A 16,073-nucleotide genomic window follows, 5' to 3' on the forward strand; every position below is an offset into this window, starting at 1 on the left:
CTGTATTGGTTTTGTACATTAGATATTTCATGAGTTACTACATCACTGAGGTAAAGAGACATTCCTTGCACACTGCTCCTCGTCCCTCTCCTCTTTTTGCTCCGGTTGTTTTTTGTGCATCCTCTGCTTTAGTCCCGCGTTAGTCCCGTGAACGTAGCGCAGCAGGTTGACAACTGCAGCAGGAGTAATGCCCTGTAAACGTGTAGCAGAACCCAGCTGCAGGAGAAAGCAGAGTTATTTTCATTAAGACAAGATTGAACTGAAATAGGTGGACCAAAGTATATGAATCATTTTAGGTCTTTTGGAATGCACCACTTTGCCTAGTGTCTCTCTTTGTAGGGTTTTTTTTTTCCAAGAACAAAATGAGTATTAGGGCAAAATTGAAGGCATGGTGAGTGCTGAAGCAGGTGGGGTTATAGGGTCAGATATTACATTTTAAAAAGCAAAGAACACAACATCAGGATTAAGTTCTAAGCTGTTAAAGCCGTCTGACCGTCTATTAACCACAATTTTAGTATTTCTGGAGACATTTTCTAATAAACATGAATATAATTTACTGGCATCTATTTGATATTTTACACTGGAAAACTATTGTTTTAAGCAAGACTGCATGTTGTGTAAAGTAGCGTAATGGATAGCATCCAATGCAAAATTTTGGTAAGAGGGCGCAGCGCCCCCTGTTGCCCGTCCAAGTGTTATGATCTGGGGTTGCTTCAGTTGTTTAGGTCAAAGTTCAGCAAAAAAACACAAACAAACACAAGGTCAGCTGATAATATACTGAATGATCAGTTTTTTCAAGCATATTCTAAGATGACAATGCGGGAGCATGAGCCATCACCTACACAGCTGTCCAACACAAGATCTCATACAGTGAGTGTCGTGATCAAAGCTACAGGTGTCTCAACAGAAACTCCAGTGCGTGCCTTCTCTTAGATTGGGCAGTGTGTAACGTAAGGTATCAGTAAACAATACAACAGAGAGATAGACTCACAGTGCTGGGTCGAACTCTGTCCAGAATCTCTCGGACCTCCTGAGACAGTGACACAGGCAGAGAGAAATAGTCTACGTCCTGTGGGAGAGACATGTTCTCCTCTCTCTGAATTCTCTCAATCTCTTTCTTCTGCATGTCACAGTATGGCTTGTACACAGCTGCATGACAGGGGGAGACAGTTGTTATTATTGATTATGTCATAGTAGATAAACAGGCCATAAAACCATTACACAATATTTAGAATTAGAGGCGATGCAGAAGGGTAACTGTGACATTGACTTTAACACAGGTGTTAATGGAAACGTCCAGGTTTCCTAAAGTGTGGACACGGTCAGCATCTTACATGCAGCTGACTGCACTGAGCACACTACTGGTGCATTCCATTCATAATCGACACTCATCATTTCTTTTTTTTTAGCTGATTTAGGATAATTTTGATCCACAAATCACATTAGTTTTGCTCAATCAGGTCAACTTTCGGTTGTACAGGTATTTTTACGTCATATGATGCAAAATTATTTTATATTTCTTGCAATAAACAAATTCTGAAGATTTTGCATGTGCCAACTTATGACTAATTGTTTTATATTACAAGTGAATGAAATGGCCTCGACTAGAAGATCTTGCAAAAACAAGCCTGACGTATTCTGCTACATCTGCGGTGAATACTAGAGCTGAAACGATTAAACGATGAATCGATTATTAATCGTTAATCGGTTTGAAGCTTTTTTCATGATTAAAACAAGATTTCTGATTGTTTTAGCTTCTTAAATGTGAATATTTTCTTTGCTCCACATTACAAAGAAATCATTAAAACTGAATCATTTTGGTTTGTGGACAAAACAAAGACATTCAAGAACATCGTAATTTCCAGGTTTGACAAACACTGCTTAACGTTTTTTAACATTTTCTGACATTTTATGGACCAACCGATTCATCGATTAATCGAGAAAATAATCGACAGATTAATCGATTACGAAAATAATCGTTAATTGCAGCTCTAGTGAATACACCATTGTTCCTAACAGGAATCTAGTCACAAGTTTCATAAAGCGTGCTTACTGTGCTTATTTTGGTATTAAACTTGGTGACCAGGAAAAGCTTGGGTGCCACACATGGTATGCAGGTCATGCACCGAGTATCTGTGTCAGTGGACCAAAGGCAAGAAGAGTTGTTTAAAGTTTGTAACATTTAATCAATACATTCTGTTAGAATACTTTTTTTTTCTCCTAAAACCTTTTTTGGATGAGAAATATTAACGAAAATCAACTGATAATGTTGCAAAAATCTAATCAATTAAGTCAGAAGATCGGATTTTTCAAACTCAAATTAGCATAAAAACCTGACCTGATTGAGAAAAATGGATGTTATTTTTGGATTCAGCAGCGCAAAATGGTCCTAATTCAGTTGAAAAGACATAGACAACTACAATTTTTTTTGGTAACCCATTGCAATCAGTTGTACAGAGTACTGTTTCATTTTTAACACCGTTTGTGTGTGCAAAATGCAATATAGAGCATTGTTCGTCGACTGCTATGGTAACACAATGGCGAAAAAACTTCTTCTCTTCTGGAACGCGGTGAACTTGGGGGGTGACATCACTCCCACTTCCGGTCTAAATGGAATGCAGTATTTCTGTGCTTACAACCCACAGCAGGCATGCAGTCACATGAAAACATGGCTGCCAGCAGGGACGCCAGGAAAATAAATGTTAACACAATCAATTCTTTGCCAGCTTAACTGTACAATATTTGAATCTTTCCCCACTCCCTCACCCGCACCAAAGTCCATAGAGAAAATTGTTGTTTTTAACTTGTGGAGACACAGGATCTACTACTGGATCTACTGGTTACTTGGATACATGGGAAAAAGAATTTCAACCACCAAAGTCAATAAATACATCAGTTGATCAAAAACTCATGTGTTGTGCCCAGCCCTACCTTGATGTGTATTTTACAAACGTCACTTTTCTGTCTGAATATGTGAATATGGGTTTTATTATTTACATATTGTAGACTTAAATGTTGTAAGGGTAAATAAATCTGTTTTTTCCTTGTGTCCCTGCTGGTAACCATGTTTTGACTGAGCATGTGCCTGCTTGGCTTCTGCAGATTCTAGGCACAGTGTCAGTAACACTTATTACCACACTTAACAAATCTGAACTATACCTTTAAATCCCACAATTCATTTAGGTAAGACTTCGTTTCTGCAAGATCAGCATTTACCCTCTATCTTGAGTCTTTGTGAGAATTCTGTGTAAGGTGAAAGGCTCTCTGGGAAGATGGACGCCAACATTTCAAAAGAAACATCTTTGTACTGGAGCAGCTCCCCCCCGCTGAAAGATAAGTCACACAGATCGACTTCACAGGTTAACATTTTCACATCTGTCACACTTGTGATTCCACAGTGTCCTGTACATCACTCACGTGAGCAGTGTTTTCTTGTTCTCACTCATCCGGATGTTGGGCAGCTTTTTCCTCCACATGTTTGTGGACAGAGTGAGAGTCTGCAGAGCGGCTAGAGCGTCCTGCAGACTGTCCCTAACTCTCACTGCCTCACGGTAACGCAGGGAGGACACACATCCTGCCTCCTCGAACCCTGACACAGGAGAAACAACAACAACATGATAAACATTCTATACCTGTTGATAAAATGACAGATTATCAAACTGTTGCTTTGATAATCGTTATATTTATGTTATAGTAGAAAATGGCCTTATAAATAGTCAATGTCATTGTTTCTAACATGTAAATATCTTTCATTTAACATTAAAAAGACAAAGAAATAAAGCAGGTATTATCTGAAATGAAAGGTAATAAGTGTATTTTAAGATCATGCAATACAAATCATTATATTTTATTTTCGTGTGTTTACAGTGTATTGTCTCTCTCCTTTAAGAAGCACAAACAGCTCAAAAGAAAACTTTTTATGAATCAAGAGAAACAAGCTGTGTACAACTTTATATCCTCTAGATCTTTCATAACAGGATATAGACTCACAATATCCAGATATTATTTATGAGCCATATGGACCCAGCCCTACCTTGATGTGTATTTATCTGGTGATATTTTAATGGATTACTGTTGCTAAAGTGTAAAACTTTTGGTGATTTTTGTTGTTATCATTACACACCTATGTTTAGTCTTCCTGAACAGAAATTATGGAAAATGATTTGCATGTTATGTCCTTCATCTGAAAACGAGATCTGTCAAGCAATACTATCAGACCTGACTGAGGGGAATGTTTGTGTGTATACAGCAGCAGAGCAGGGGCAGGCAGGGACAAGAAGCATTATCCCGTGAAACCGCACAATGACGGGGTTTAATGGATAAATGCTGCTGTTGTTTCCATCTCTCTTGACATTAAAAAAAAAAAATTGAATATCATTTTTAAAAGTTACAAACTACAGTTTTAAAACAATTTATTGTTCCTCAACGCTTCTGCAATAACCAAAGTCCCGGACACGTTACCGACCTTTCAGAGTGAGGCGGAGGTCAGCGTTGTCCGGCCTAAGAGAGGTCCGGAACTCAGCTCTGCTGGTGAACATGCGGTATGGCTCTGTAACTCCTCGACACACCAGGTCATCAATCAGAACTCCAATGTAACTCTCTGTCCGAGACAGCACCACTGGGGGTAAGGAGAGCGCCCAACGGGCGGCGTTCACGCCCGCCCACAGCCCCTGCACACACACATATATTTCATATATGTAGGCTGTTCAGGAAACACTTTCGTTATCATTCGTGTACATGTAAGGATATACTCTTTATCACTGTGTGAAATATAGGGGGGTCTGGGGGGGTTAGACCCCCCTGATTAACACTCGAGACCCCCTGAAAGCCTCAAAGGCAAAATTTGAGGGGGGTCTAAACTAGGGCTGGACGATTAATTGAATTTTATTAATGATTTTTATTTTGGCTTCTCACGATCATAAAAACATTATAATCGAAGAAAAACAACTAGCCTACACTGTCGGGGGCCGACAGCAAGGGGTATATCCGCGAACTTGTCCAATCCTTAACTTTCAAATATACCCAAAGTATATGGGTATACTCGCACCTGCCACTAACTGTTTTAATTAATTATTAATAAATTCAACAAAATAACTGTTAAATATTATGATATAATGCTGACTACACTTTATACATGTTCAAAGTATCCATATAAACTCGATATTGAACACAGAATACCTGAACTCATAAATTTCTCTCTAGTTTTTAATAAAACTAGTTAACCTATTATACCTTGTTAAATATTATGAATATTAAAATGCTAACCACACCTGCCATATCTTCAAAGTGTCCAAATGTCATGAAAAAGCATACACTATGTTTATTAAATTTCATGAAAAAGCTACAATATGTTCAAACTTTCCATTCAATGCATTAATAAAGAAATGGAGGCTTAACTATTTTTTATATGATAATTAATACATTTATATTATAATGTAATAAATATTATGAATAAGTGCTAAATAAACCCATGATATCCTCAATGTGTCCAAATGAGCTCAATAATAAAGAAAAAATGCCTTAACTATTTTTTCTGTGTTCACTAATAAGTTAACCAGTTAACTTATTATGTAACTATTACCAATCATAGCCAAAGTAATAATGATTGTACTTGTAGATAGTTGTTACATGAATAATTGTACAAAATTTGAAGGCAATATCTCCATCAGTCTGGAAGATAAAGCCCAAAATGTGTTTTTAGCATAATAAATTAATTAATTTGCTAATTAATAATGAAGCTACAAAGATGGGGATAATTCTCAGGTGGTATGTGATGCCCATGCAAAATTTGAAGCCAATACCTGCAATACTTTGGAAGATACAGGCGAAAATATAAGTTTTTATATCATTAATTAATTAATTAATTAATTAATTAATTAACGAATTAATAATAATGGTAGACAGCTCAAAATCAATAGGGATCATCTACAGGGGGTATGTGACCCATAAAAAAAATAAGAACATTTAATCTCAAACGCCTTTCCAGTTATCGCGTTAACGGCTAAAATCTGCGGACACGGACGCGCGAGACCGATTCCATAATATCCGCGCGCGTTTCTCGCGGATATAATTAATGCACCGCATGGCGCGGCGTGTATGTAGATTCCTATGCTCGAAAGAAAAACACCTTGAATGCACCCTACACCTTGAATGCAGCTGCAGCAAGCGAGTGACGTGTGTGAAAAAATGTTTTTTTTTCAATTCTTTTTTCTTCGTATATTTTGGAAATTTGAGATTAAAAAAAAAAAAAAAAAAATGTGTATAATACACTTTGCATGCTATCTTATCCTTTACAACCAGACAAATTATTTTATTGTAATTTTGTATTTTTAATAATGAATTGCTTTCCAAATGGCGCTGTGGAAAAGGCCCACACAAGCACACATCTGACAGAGAAAATAGTAAATACTGCAGTGTTGCACCTGGGGTGGTGAAACGTGAAAAGTATTGCGCAACATATGGGAGATAGGACCCCCCTGATTATTAATGGGTATTTCGCACACTGCTCTTTATCCATGTTTAGTTTATTGTAAACTATTGACACCTTGGTTGACCTCAAATTCAAGGACTGAATGAGCTGACAGTTTAAAATGGGAGGACATTCATGTAACAGCTGCTTCTTTCGCCAGTGGCGTCCACTTTTATTGATTTACTGCACGCTCTGCATCTGGACAAGTGATCGTCTTTGGGATCTTGGTCAAAGTCAGTCTTTGTAATGTTCTTGATGAGACAGAGATGTTGGAATTTACATTTCCATTTCCCAGGCATCATGTCATTTGCTCTCTCTCGCATATCGTACTCACTCATTGTGCTGCATGGAATCTCAAGTCAACAGCAGAGAGAGACAGTGGACAGTGTCCACTTTATCCAGGCTTGGGACCAGTGTTGTTCCCAATGGCTGGGGTCAATTAAATCAATATATCAGTACCTGCTGTCAACTGAGTTTCTGGTTGGTCTATTGCTTGTACTTTTACTTTTCCTTAGGAAATTTGAGGTTTGTTCATCATTTGTTTTGTAAAATTGTACTGCTTCAGCCCACTTGAGATGAGTTTGACACCCCTGGTCTATTGTTTCATCACATCACAGGTCAGAAAGGTCAGAAACCCGGCTACATCTCCTCTTAATTACTCAGAAATGTGAGTTTACAGTACTCTTATGAAGAATAACTATTCCATGAAAGAGAGAACTTTTGTGTTTCAACGAATGAATGAATGAATGAATGAATAAAGCACGTACCTGTGCTGCAGCCTCCTCATAACCTGTGGTTCCATTGATCTGACCAGCCAGAAACAGACCCTGAGTGCTTTTCACCTGCAGAGCAGGGCTCAGCTGAGTGGGGCATACGAAATCATACTGTACACCATAACCTGGAAATCCAAAAAAAATTTTTTTAAATGAAATTGTCAGTTTCATAAACTGTAAATATATACCGTTTAAACAGGCAGGTAAATCCATTATACCCTACTCCCTGTATTCTACGTGTTTACATTAGGGCTGCAACTATCGAATATTTTTTGTAATCAAGTATTTGACCAATTATTTTTCAATTAATCAAGGATGCAAAATTATTATTTATTTTAATAGTGCATGTGTGCTACTGGTGTGAATAAGGATGGGTTAAATGCAGAGGTCAAATTTACTATCACTTATTGGAGTGTGCGCAAAAATGACTAATTCTAAGTGGACAATGTTGTGTTACTGTTCATGTCCGACATTAAAATGCATCTCCTGATACACATTTGTATCAAGTCTGACTGTGCAGATGTGTCCATACAGTCACTGTGTGTGTTTATGTGTGTGTCTGTGTCTTGACTGAAGTGACAGGTAAAAAGAGATAACAATTGTAACACTGATTGGCATATGATTTTATATTTAATGATACCACAGAGCTTTTTTTTTTTGCTATTCCCTGTCATTAACACACACGAAAGTTCACATCAGACACATCTGTATATATGTCAGAGTTTGTATTTATATAGCACTTTTCTAGTCTTGATGACCACTCGAAGCTGCTTTACACTACAATTTTCCCATTCAGTCACACTTTAATTCATCTATGTGCAGTGCATTTTCTTTCACTCATCTTATATACCATTCACATGCTGGGTGGAGTTAAGCATCTTGCCCAAGGACACATCGGCATGTCGACTAGTGGAGCTGGGAAGCAAACCCACAACTTTCAAGTTGAAAGACGATTTGCTCTACCACTGAGCTACCGTCACCCACAGTAGATGCGTCCAGAAGGCATTTTAAAGCAGAACTAGACCGGAAGTTCCAATTAATGCTGTTTTTTAGTGTGTATCTGCGTCATGACCTTGTTTATGAAGCCCAAGAAGCTATTTTTAAACACTGTTAAAACAATGTTTTGATAATGAGGAGCAGTGCATCCACCGTTCCAGAGGGAGGAGCTGCGCTTCTGAGAGCGGGTGTGCCGAATGTCACTTCCGGGGTACTGGCCAATCACAACACAGTCCGTCTTCTCAGGCGAGATTTATGTCTGAAATAGCGCGGCTGACAAGTGCTTCAAAAAAGGACAGATTTCTATCGGCTCGTTTACAGCAACTAGGAGGTTTTTGACCATAAAACAAGTTAATGTATGTAAGTAGACCTCCAAAACTAACATATATGTGCAACAGGACCACTCTACGTGACCTTTAATGTCAGGAGTAAACAGTCCTACTTAAGGCTGTCCACATGATCAGATCACTGACAAATGAGGACAGAGGACACAAATTCTGAATGAGGTTTTTTTTGTGATCGTATCTGGACACATTCATGACACACTAGAACCGATCATAGAGGAAAACATCTATGATTGGGCCACTTGGGTGTTAATATCAAGTCTAATTTTAGGGGTGAAGGTAAGACATCTGTTACATCAATGTAACTGATAGACGTCAGTGTGTGCATTGTTGTTATGCTGTGGTCGCACTGGACACGGTGCCAATTCTTCCAGCAGTGAGTTTACAAAAGCTTTCAAAATCAATGCACAGACGTGCATTTTTGGTTCAATCGCTCTATTCTCTGGAGTTGAAAAATGTAATTTCATACAATGATGTGAAAAAAAATCGACGAATGTCACATGATGACACGATGTACGTGTCCAGTGGCTCCACGACCTTAGAAGTTGTATCTACAGAGACTGTTTAGTCAGTGAGGAAGTCAGTCTATCTGGTAGACACAAATGCACGTAAGAGTGCGATGCTAAAATGTGCATTCAGTGTGACTGCAGCATTATACATGACTTGTCGACCAAAGAGGATTTTGTTACTGTACCAGGAGTGTGGATCTCAGCCCGGTGCAAGGCTGGGATTTCACGGATGAGTCGGAGCTGCATGTTGGGGGGCATGGTCATAGACAGGCCCTGTGGGTACAAAAGGTCAGAGGTCAACCCCTCGGGCTCCAACCACACCTGGTGACTCCGGCCTGGGAAGCGCAGCACGCGTGACTCGATGGACGGGCAGTACCTGTGTGTATGAGAGAGAGAGAGAGAGAGAGAGTTGCTGTGTCTGAGTTTCACACACTAACGGGGGCGTTCACGCCCGTCCACAGCCTTGCACACACACATATAAACATACAGTCAGGTCCATAAATATAGGGACATTGACACAATTCTCTTCTTTTTAGCTCTATACACCACTACAATGGATTTTTAATTTACAATTGACAGAAAAGCTATTTCATGGACAATTGTGGGCTATTCCCTCATTATTTCATCTTCAATTACACAGGTAAAAGTTCTGGAGTTGATTCCAGGAGTGACATTTGCATTTTGAATCTGTTGCTGTTAACTTTCTATATGAGATCCAAGGAGCTGTCACTGTCAGTGAAGCAAGCCATCATTAGGCTGAAAAATCAAAACAAACCCATCAGAGAAATAGCAAAACCATTAGGTGTGGCCAAATCAACAGTTTGGAACATTCTAAAGAAGAAAGAATGCACCAGTGAGCTCAGCAACACCAAAAGACCTGGAAGACCACAGAAAACCACTGTGGTGGACGACAGAAGAATTCTTTCCCTGGTGAAGAAAAACCCCCTCACAACAGTTTACTTCACAACAAGATGTAAACCATTGGTGATCCTCAAAAACAGGAAGACAAAATTAGAATTTACCAAACAACACCTAAAAAAGCCGTCATAATTCTGGAAGAACATCCTCTGGACACATGAGACCAAGATCAACTTGTACCACAGTGATGGGAAGAGAAGAGTGTGGAGAAGGAAAGGAACTGCTCATGATCCACAACATACCACCTCATCAGTGAAGCATGGTGGTGATAGTGTCATGGTGTGGGCATGTATGGCTGCTAATGGAACTGGTTCCCTTGTATTTATTGATGATGTAACTGCTGACAAAAGCAGCAGGATGAATTCTGAAGTGTTTCCAACAATATTATCTGCTCATATTCAGCCAAATGCTTCAGAACTCACTGGACAGAGCTTCACAGTGCAGATGGACAATGACCCAAAGCAAACTGCAAAAGCAACCAAAGAGTTTTTTAAGGCAAATAAATGGAATGTTATCAGTCAATCACCTGACCTGAATCTGAGTGAGCATGCATTTCACTTGCTGGAGACCAAACTTAAGGGAAAAGAACAAGCAGGAACTGAAAACCGTGTCAGTAGAGGCCTCACAGAGCATCACCAGGGATGAAACCCAGCGTCTGATGATGTCTATGCCTTCCAGACTTCAAACTGTAATTGACTGCAAAGGATTTGTAACCAAGTATTAAACAATGAAAGTTTGATTTATGATTGTTTAGTTTGTCCCATTACTTTTGGTCTCCTAAAAAGTGGGAGGCACATATAGAAAGTGTTGTAATTCCTACACCGTTGGATGTAAATACCCTCAAATTAAAGCTCAAAGTGTGCAGTTAAAGCACATCTTGTTTGTTCATCTAAAATCCATTGTAGTGGTGTATAGAGCCAAAAAGAAGAACTTCTTTCTTGCACAAAATTCAAGCACTTTCGATGACCCATGTATATTTAAGGTGATTTTCAAAAAAATTCAAGCGCCATGGTTCACAAAGTGGAACATCTAAGATTAATGTGTGTGTGTGTGTGTGTGTGCATGATTACCTGGGTCCCTTGGTGTCTTGCTGTATGTGACAATTGAGATGAAGACTCTCCTTCACTACTCTTTCCACTCCAGGAGTTGTACTGGTCAGGTAACAAGGCAGCTGCTCTTCAGGCTTCAGGGAGTTTCATTCCAAAATAAAGCACTCTTAAGTTAAAAAGGAATCTCAGGCTGAGATGCTCATTCTCACATTTCAAAAGACTTACTTTGTCAGATCTACGTCAGCTTGAGTCTATAATAACTAAAGCATATCTTCACTGCTTTATCTCACTCTAACATAGTCGTTTGTCATTGGGAAATGAAGCCTCTATACCAAACACTATATATATATATATATATATATACATATAGCTAAGTGGACATTATGTAGAAGGCTTTTATTTCAGAAGTATAAGTGAACAAAAAATTTATTTGAGAAGAAAGCACAGATTACAGAGGCCTAAGCCTCACTTTGTTGATGTCCTGAAAGTCAGTCATCAATTTTTTTTTTAACATTTTAAAGACATTTTATCAACAACATAAAAAGTACACCTCACATTAACTTTACCTTGCAGCGTGTATGTTTATTAAGGAAGCTGAATGGAGTTGGATGTGTGTCAGGGAGATGAAGTTTAGCCTGGCAGAGGTCCACTGAATCCTTCACAATCCTGGGAGGAGTGCCAGTTCTCAATCTGCCCGTCCTTAGTCCCAGCCTCTCCCTCAGAGTGTGAGAAAGCCCAGCACTAGATGGAGCATCTCCAAATCGACCCCCGGGGGATGTGGTTTGGCCCATGAAAAGGGCACCAGATAAGAAAGTTCCTGTGGTAAGAACCACTGAGCTGGCTGTGATGGGGTGAATTCCGTTTGCTGAGAGGATGAAAGAAGTGAAGAACCATAAACTGATTTACAGGCTACTTTTTCCTGTAAGTACAAACCCTCATTTGAAAATTGTGTGTGAAAGTGCAATTTACCGATTGGCATATATGTTGGTATAATATACCAACATATATGCCAACATCCATATATTATATGGATGTTAAAGGGGTAGCTCAGTTTGAATGACACAATAAATGGCCACTTAACATAATAATAAAACCTACTACTACTCATCTACTTAAGTTTATGCTATCTTAACAATATGTAACAATATATAGCTACTTTATTTCACCTACGAACAGACTCTTCATACAGAAACTGAAGCTTGTGTCACTTTGTAAACCGCTCACTTTCCACACCAAAGTTCACAGAGAATATTGTGGAGACACAGGCACTTGCTGCTCTCCTGGTGCCTCTTTTGGTAACTTTGTGTCTCTTAAGTAAACATGAAAAAAAGAATCAAACACTGAAGTCACAAAACAACACATTTGAACTTTGAATGTGGATTAAGAACTCCTGTGTGCAGTGATTCAAAATGTGAGATTTTCTCTATGGAATTAGGTGCGGGAGTGAGTGGTTTACAAAGCGACAGAAACTGGCTTTCTGTTGGATAAGGCTGCCTAAAAGTGAGATAAAGCAGCAAACATATTATGGTATCGTTGACTGAGCTGGCACAGATTTTATTAGTTGAGCTTATTGTGGCTGAAATCTGAACTATCCCTTTAATGATTGTTTCTGACAGCAGCAGTAGTAGTAAACATATACAAAAACCTCAATGTAAATGGTGTGATAAAGTAGGTAAGGATTAACAGTGACATTGTCCTTGTCCTCTTACCCAAACGTATCCCTGTAACTCTGTGTTGTCCCGGCTCCTCTGGGTTTGGCTCTGTGACCAGAAGTTCCTCCACTGAACCTTCCAACACCGTGAGCCTGGGAGTGGACAGCAGCTCAGACTGAGACACAAACAGCAGACAGACACACAGTGACACACTTTTAAGTCTATCACAGGTGACAACACTGGTAATGATAAATAATAATAATACATTACATTTCTATAGCGCTTCTCAGGACACGCAAAGACACTTAACAGAATAACAAAACAAAAAAAACATGACCCATTTTGGAGGTCAGTAGAGGGAAGGCCGCACAGAATGCTATTACAGTAGTGGAGTCTGGAGGTTATGATGGCATGGATGAGTATTTCTGCAGTGGATTGAAAGAGGGAGTTGCGGTGATGTCCAGGTGATGCTGCTGATGTGAGATTTGAAGGAGGGTGGAGTCCATTAAGATACCATGGTTACGCACAGAGGAGGAGGGAGTGACATTATGATGATACAATGAGGACAGAGACGTCCTGGGCAGCTCTGAGTTCTGTTTTGTTGCTGTTATTGTCCAGCCAGAATTTGATGTGCGTCAGACAGTTTGTGATGGGGTGATAGATTTTGTGGTATACTTAAAGGTCCAGTGTGTAAAATGTGGCTGGGTTTATTGGCAGATATTGAATATGCTAGGTAAGTATGTTTTTATATAACTACTTCAAAATGAATAATCATTTTTCTGCATGGAGTTTGCTCTGTTCTCCCTGTGTGTGGGGGGGTTTTCTCCGGGTTCTCCGGCTTCCTCCCATGAGTTTAATGTTTAATGTCACCATGGTGCTGCACATCACAACAATGAATCATGTTTTTGCACATAAAACGTTGCTCATTTTCATATAACAAAATGTATCATGTGTGCGCTCTGTCTTTGTAAAAGATTATGCTGGAGGCCTGGTAACCCATGCTGTTACGAGTGCACCAAAATAATTAATCTCAAGGCTACAAAGTAGGAGTTTGGTTAACTGGCACAGTACAACGTCTGTGAGACAAACCAACCTTACTATACAAATGAAATACAATATCCTTGTTGTAATATGAAGGCCACTGTAGTTCCCAGATGCATTTGGTAAAGGGAGGGGTGAGTGGAGGAGTCCTCTGTTTGTTGCACTCCACAGTCTTACCATTTGATTTCAGTCATTTTTTCACACTGAACCTTTAATACAGAAAACTACAAAGTTCTTTGGTTTCTGTATAGTTGATACCTGAATGAATTCACGATAGCGATGACGGTCCAGCTGAGCCCTCGGGCCCCACACTGCGGGGCCTTTACTGCGATTAAGGATGGTGAAATGGATCCCAGCCCAGTCTCCTGCTCGACCACAAAGTCCATCCAGAGCATCCACCTCTTTCACAAGCTGCCCCTTCCCTACTCCACCCAGAGATGGGTTACAGGACAGAGCACCTGCAAGGAACAAGGACCAGTCACCATCTCAGTCCACTTATCCACAATAACATGAAGACAAACCTTCGAGTTTACACTGAGGATCTCCATCACCCCCACCAATGTATTCTGACAAATACAGGACAGAATAAATGCAACTGACAATTGTATTATTTAATTACTCATCATCGAATATTTTCTCGATGAATTGTTTAGTTCATAAAATATCAGACTCTGATGATGTTCTCAAATGTCTTGTTTTGTCCACAAAGCAAAATGATTCAGTTAGAATGATTTCTTTGTAGGAGCAAAGCAACCAGAATATATTCACATTAAAGAAGCTAGAAAATGAAAAAAACACAAAACACTTTTAATCAAACACGATTAATCAAGTAAAATTTTGACAGACTAATCCAATATGAAAATAATTGTTAGCTGCAACTAAATATCCTTAGATATCCTTTTGAGAAATTCAGCATTTTATTCTCACTGGATTAATATTGCAGGTGTTCATGTCTGCCCATGCTGTCATTCCTGTGAAAATTAAAAAAACTTGAATATACCTTCAATCTACCCCCATTTCGATGTGGTCCTCACATATATGGATTAAATGCCGAGTCATCTATATATTACATATAAAATGACTACAACCTTAAATTTAAAAGGGCTTCACCACCCTCCGTGGAGCTTTACTAACCCCATCTCGGTCAGACACCCCTAATTGGTAACCACCGAAACAGAGTGAACTGCCCCTTTATCTCACCAATGGTTTGTATTTTCTGTGTGACCAGAAGAGTGTCAGCTCCCACTCTGGCTGCTGCCGCTGCCGCCTCTGTGCCTGCGTGACCTCCACCCACCACGATGACATCATACTGCTGTCTGGCAAGGTGAGCGGTCCGTCTGGAGAGCAGGGACAGGACACTCCACAGGAGGGGGCGCTTCTTTGTCAACATGTGAGATGCCGACTGCTCACCTGCTGATGTCAAGGTCAGATATTAATATACAGCTTTTAAATGCTTTGTTTTGCACTAAAAGGTCTTAATCATAATTCTACTGAATTATCCTATTGGATTCTATTCAATTTCATTTCAATTAAAAACAAACTTATATTAAGGTTATCTTGATTACAATGAAAAAGACAATAATGTTTTTTTTCCTCCAAAGATTCATTTAGGGGTGTATCAACATTTTCTGACATTTTATAGATCAAACGATGAATTAATAGAGAACATAATCAACAGTTATAGCACTACATCAAAACCCAATTTAGGATGGCAATTAACACTTTTCTTGAGCAATTCTTGTCCTTTCCTATATCCTATTACATTTAACGCACGTCATATCAACCCTGCAATATCCAAAAACCGACTATTATACGGCCATAACAACCATAATTCCTTATTTTAGTGGATAATGGATGTTCCAACAATTTCTTCGCACAAAACAATTCACATGTGATACATATAATGCTTTGGGTAAGAATGTATATGTTATTAATTCTGACTGACACAAATAGGCAGCCAATGAAACTACCACCCCCAGTTTTAGAGTTATGCAGAGATGTACTGACCATTTCTGCTGATCGACAATATCTATAAGATCACTGCATGTATGTACATTGGATTCAACAGTTCAGGATATGAATACACAGGATCTAAAACAACAATTTAACTGTTAAAGATACGTACAGTCTCGGGAGATGATGACGACGGAGCACTTCTGTTTAATTCCTGGATTGTTGGTGTCAAGTTGGGAAAAATGAAAACGCTCATGAAGCACAAACGCTCTTCATGGAGGCAGCCATGATGTGTTCAGCTTCCAGCCGTAATAACTGGAGTAGAGTCACTCAAAAATGTGTTGTTCTCAGTCGGGTCATTGGCTGTCC

General features: G+C 39.2%; 1 protein-coding gene across 1 annotated transcript; it reads right to left on the minus strand.

The window, feature by feature from the left end:
• Positions 1 to 40: 40 nt before the first annotated feature.
• Positions 41 to 15,965, minus strand: mto1 (mitochondrial tRNA translation optimization 1). The gene is made up of 13 exons (XM_083903487.1): positions 15,877 to 15,965; positions 14,952 to 15,161; positions 14,010 to 14,209; positions 12,768 to 12,885; positions 11,625 to 11,923; positions 11,080 to 11,192; positions 9,277 to 9,467; positions 7,237 to 7,367; positions 4,466 to 4,670; positions 3,418 to 3,589; positions 3,217 to 3,326; positions 992 to 1,149; positions 41 to 216 (listed from the first exon to the last, which is right to left on the minus strand). The coding sequence occupies exons 2-13, from the start codon at positions 15,139 to 15,141 to the stop codon at positions 43 to 45; spliced, it is 2,061 nt and encodes a 686-aa protein (XP_083759613.1). The 5' UTR covers positions 15,142 to 15,161; positions 15,877 to 15,965; the 3' UTR covers positions 41 to 42.
• Positions 15,966 to 16,073: the final 108 nt, after the last annotated feature.

This window comes from Microchirus variegatus (genome assembly GCF_963457635.1).
Source record: "Microchirus variegatus genome assembly, chromosome: 17".
Classification (NCBI taxonomy): Eukaryota; Metazoa; Chordata; class Actinopteri; order Pleuronectiformes; family Soleidae; genus Microchirus; species Microchirus variegatus.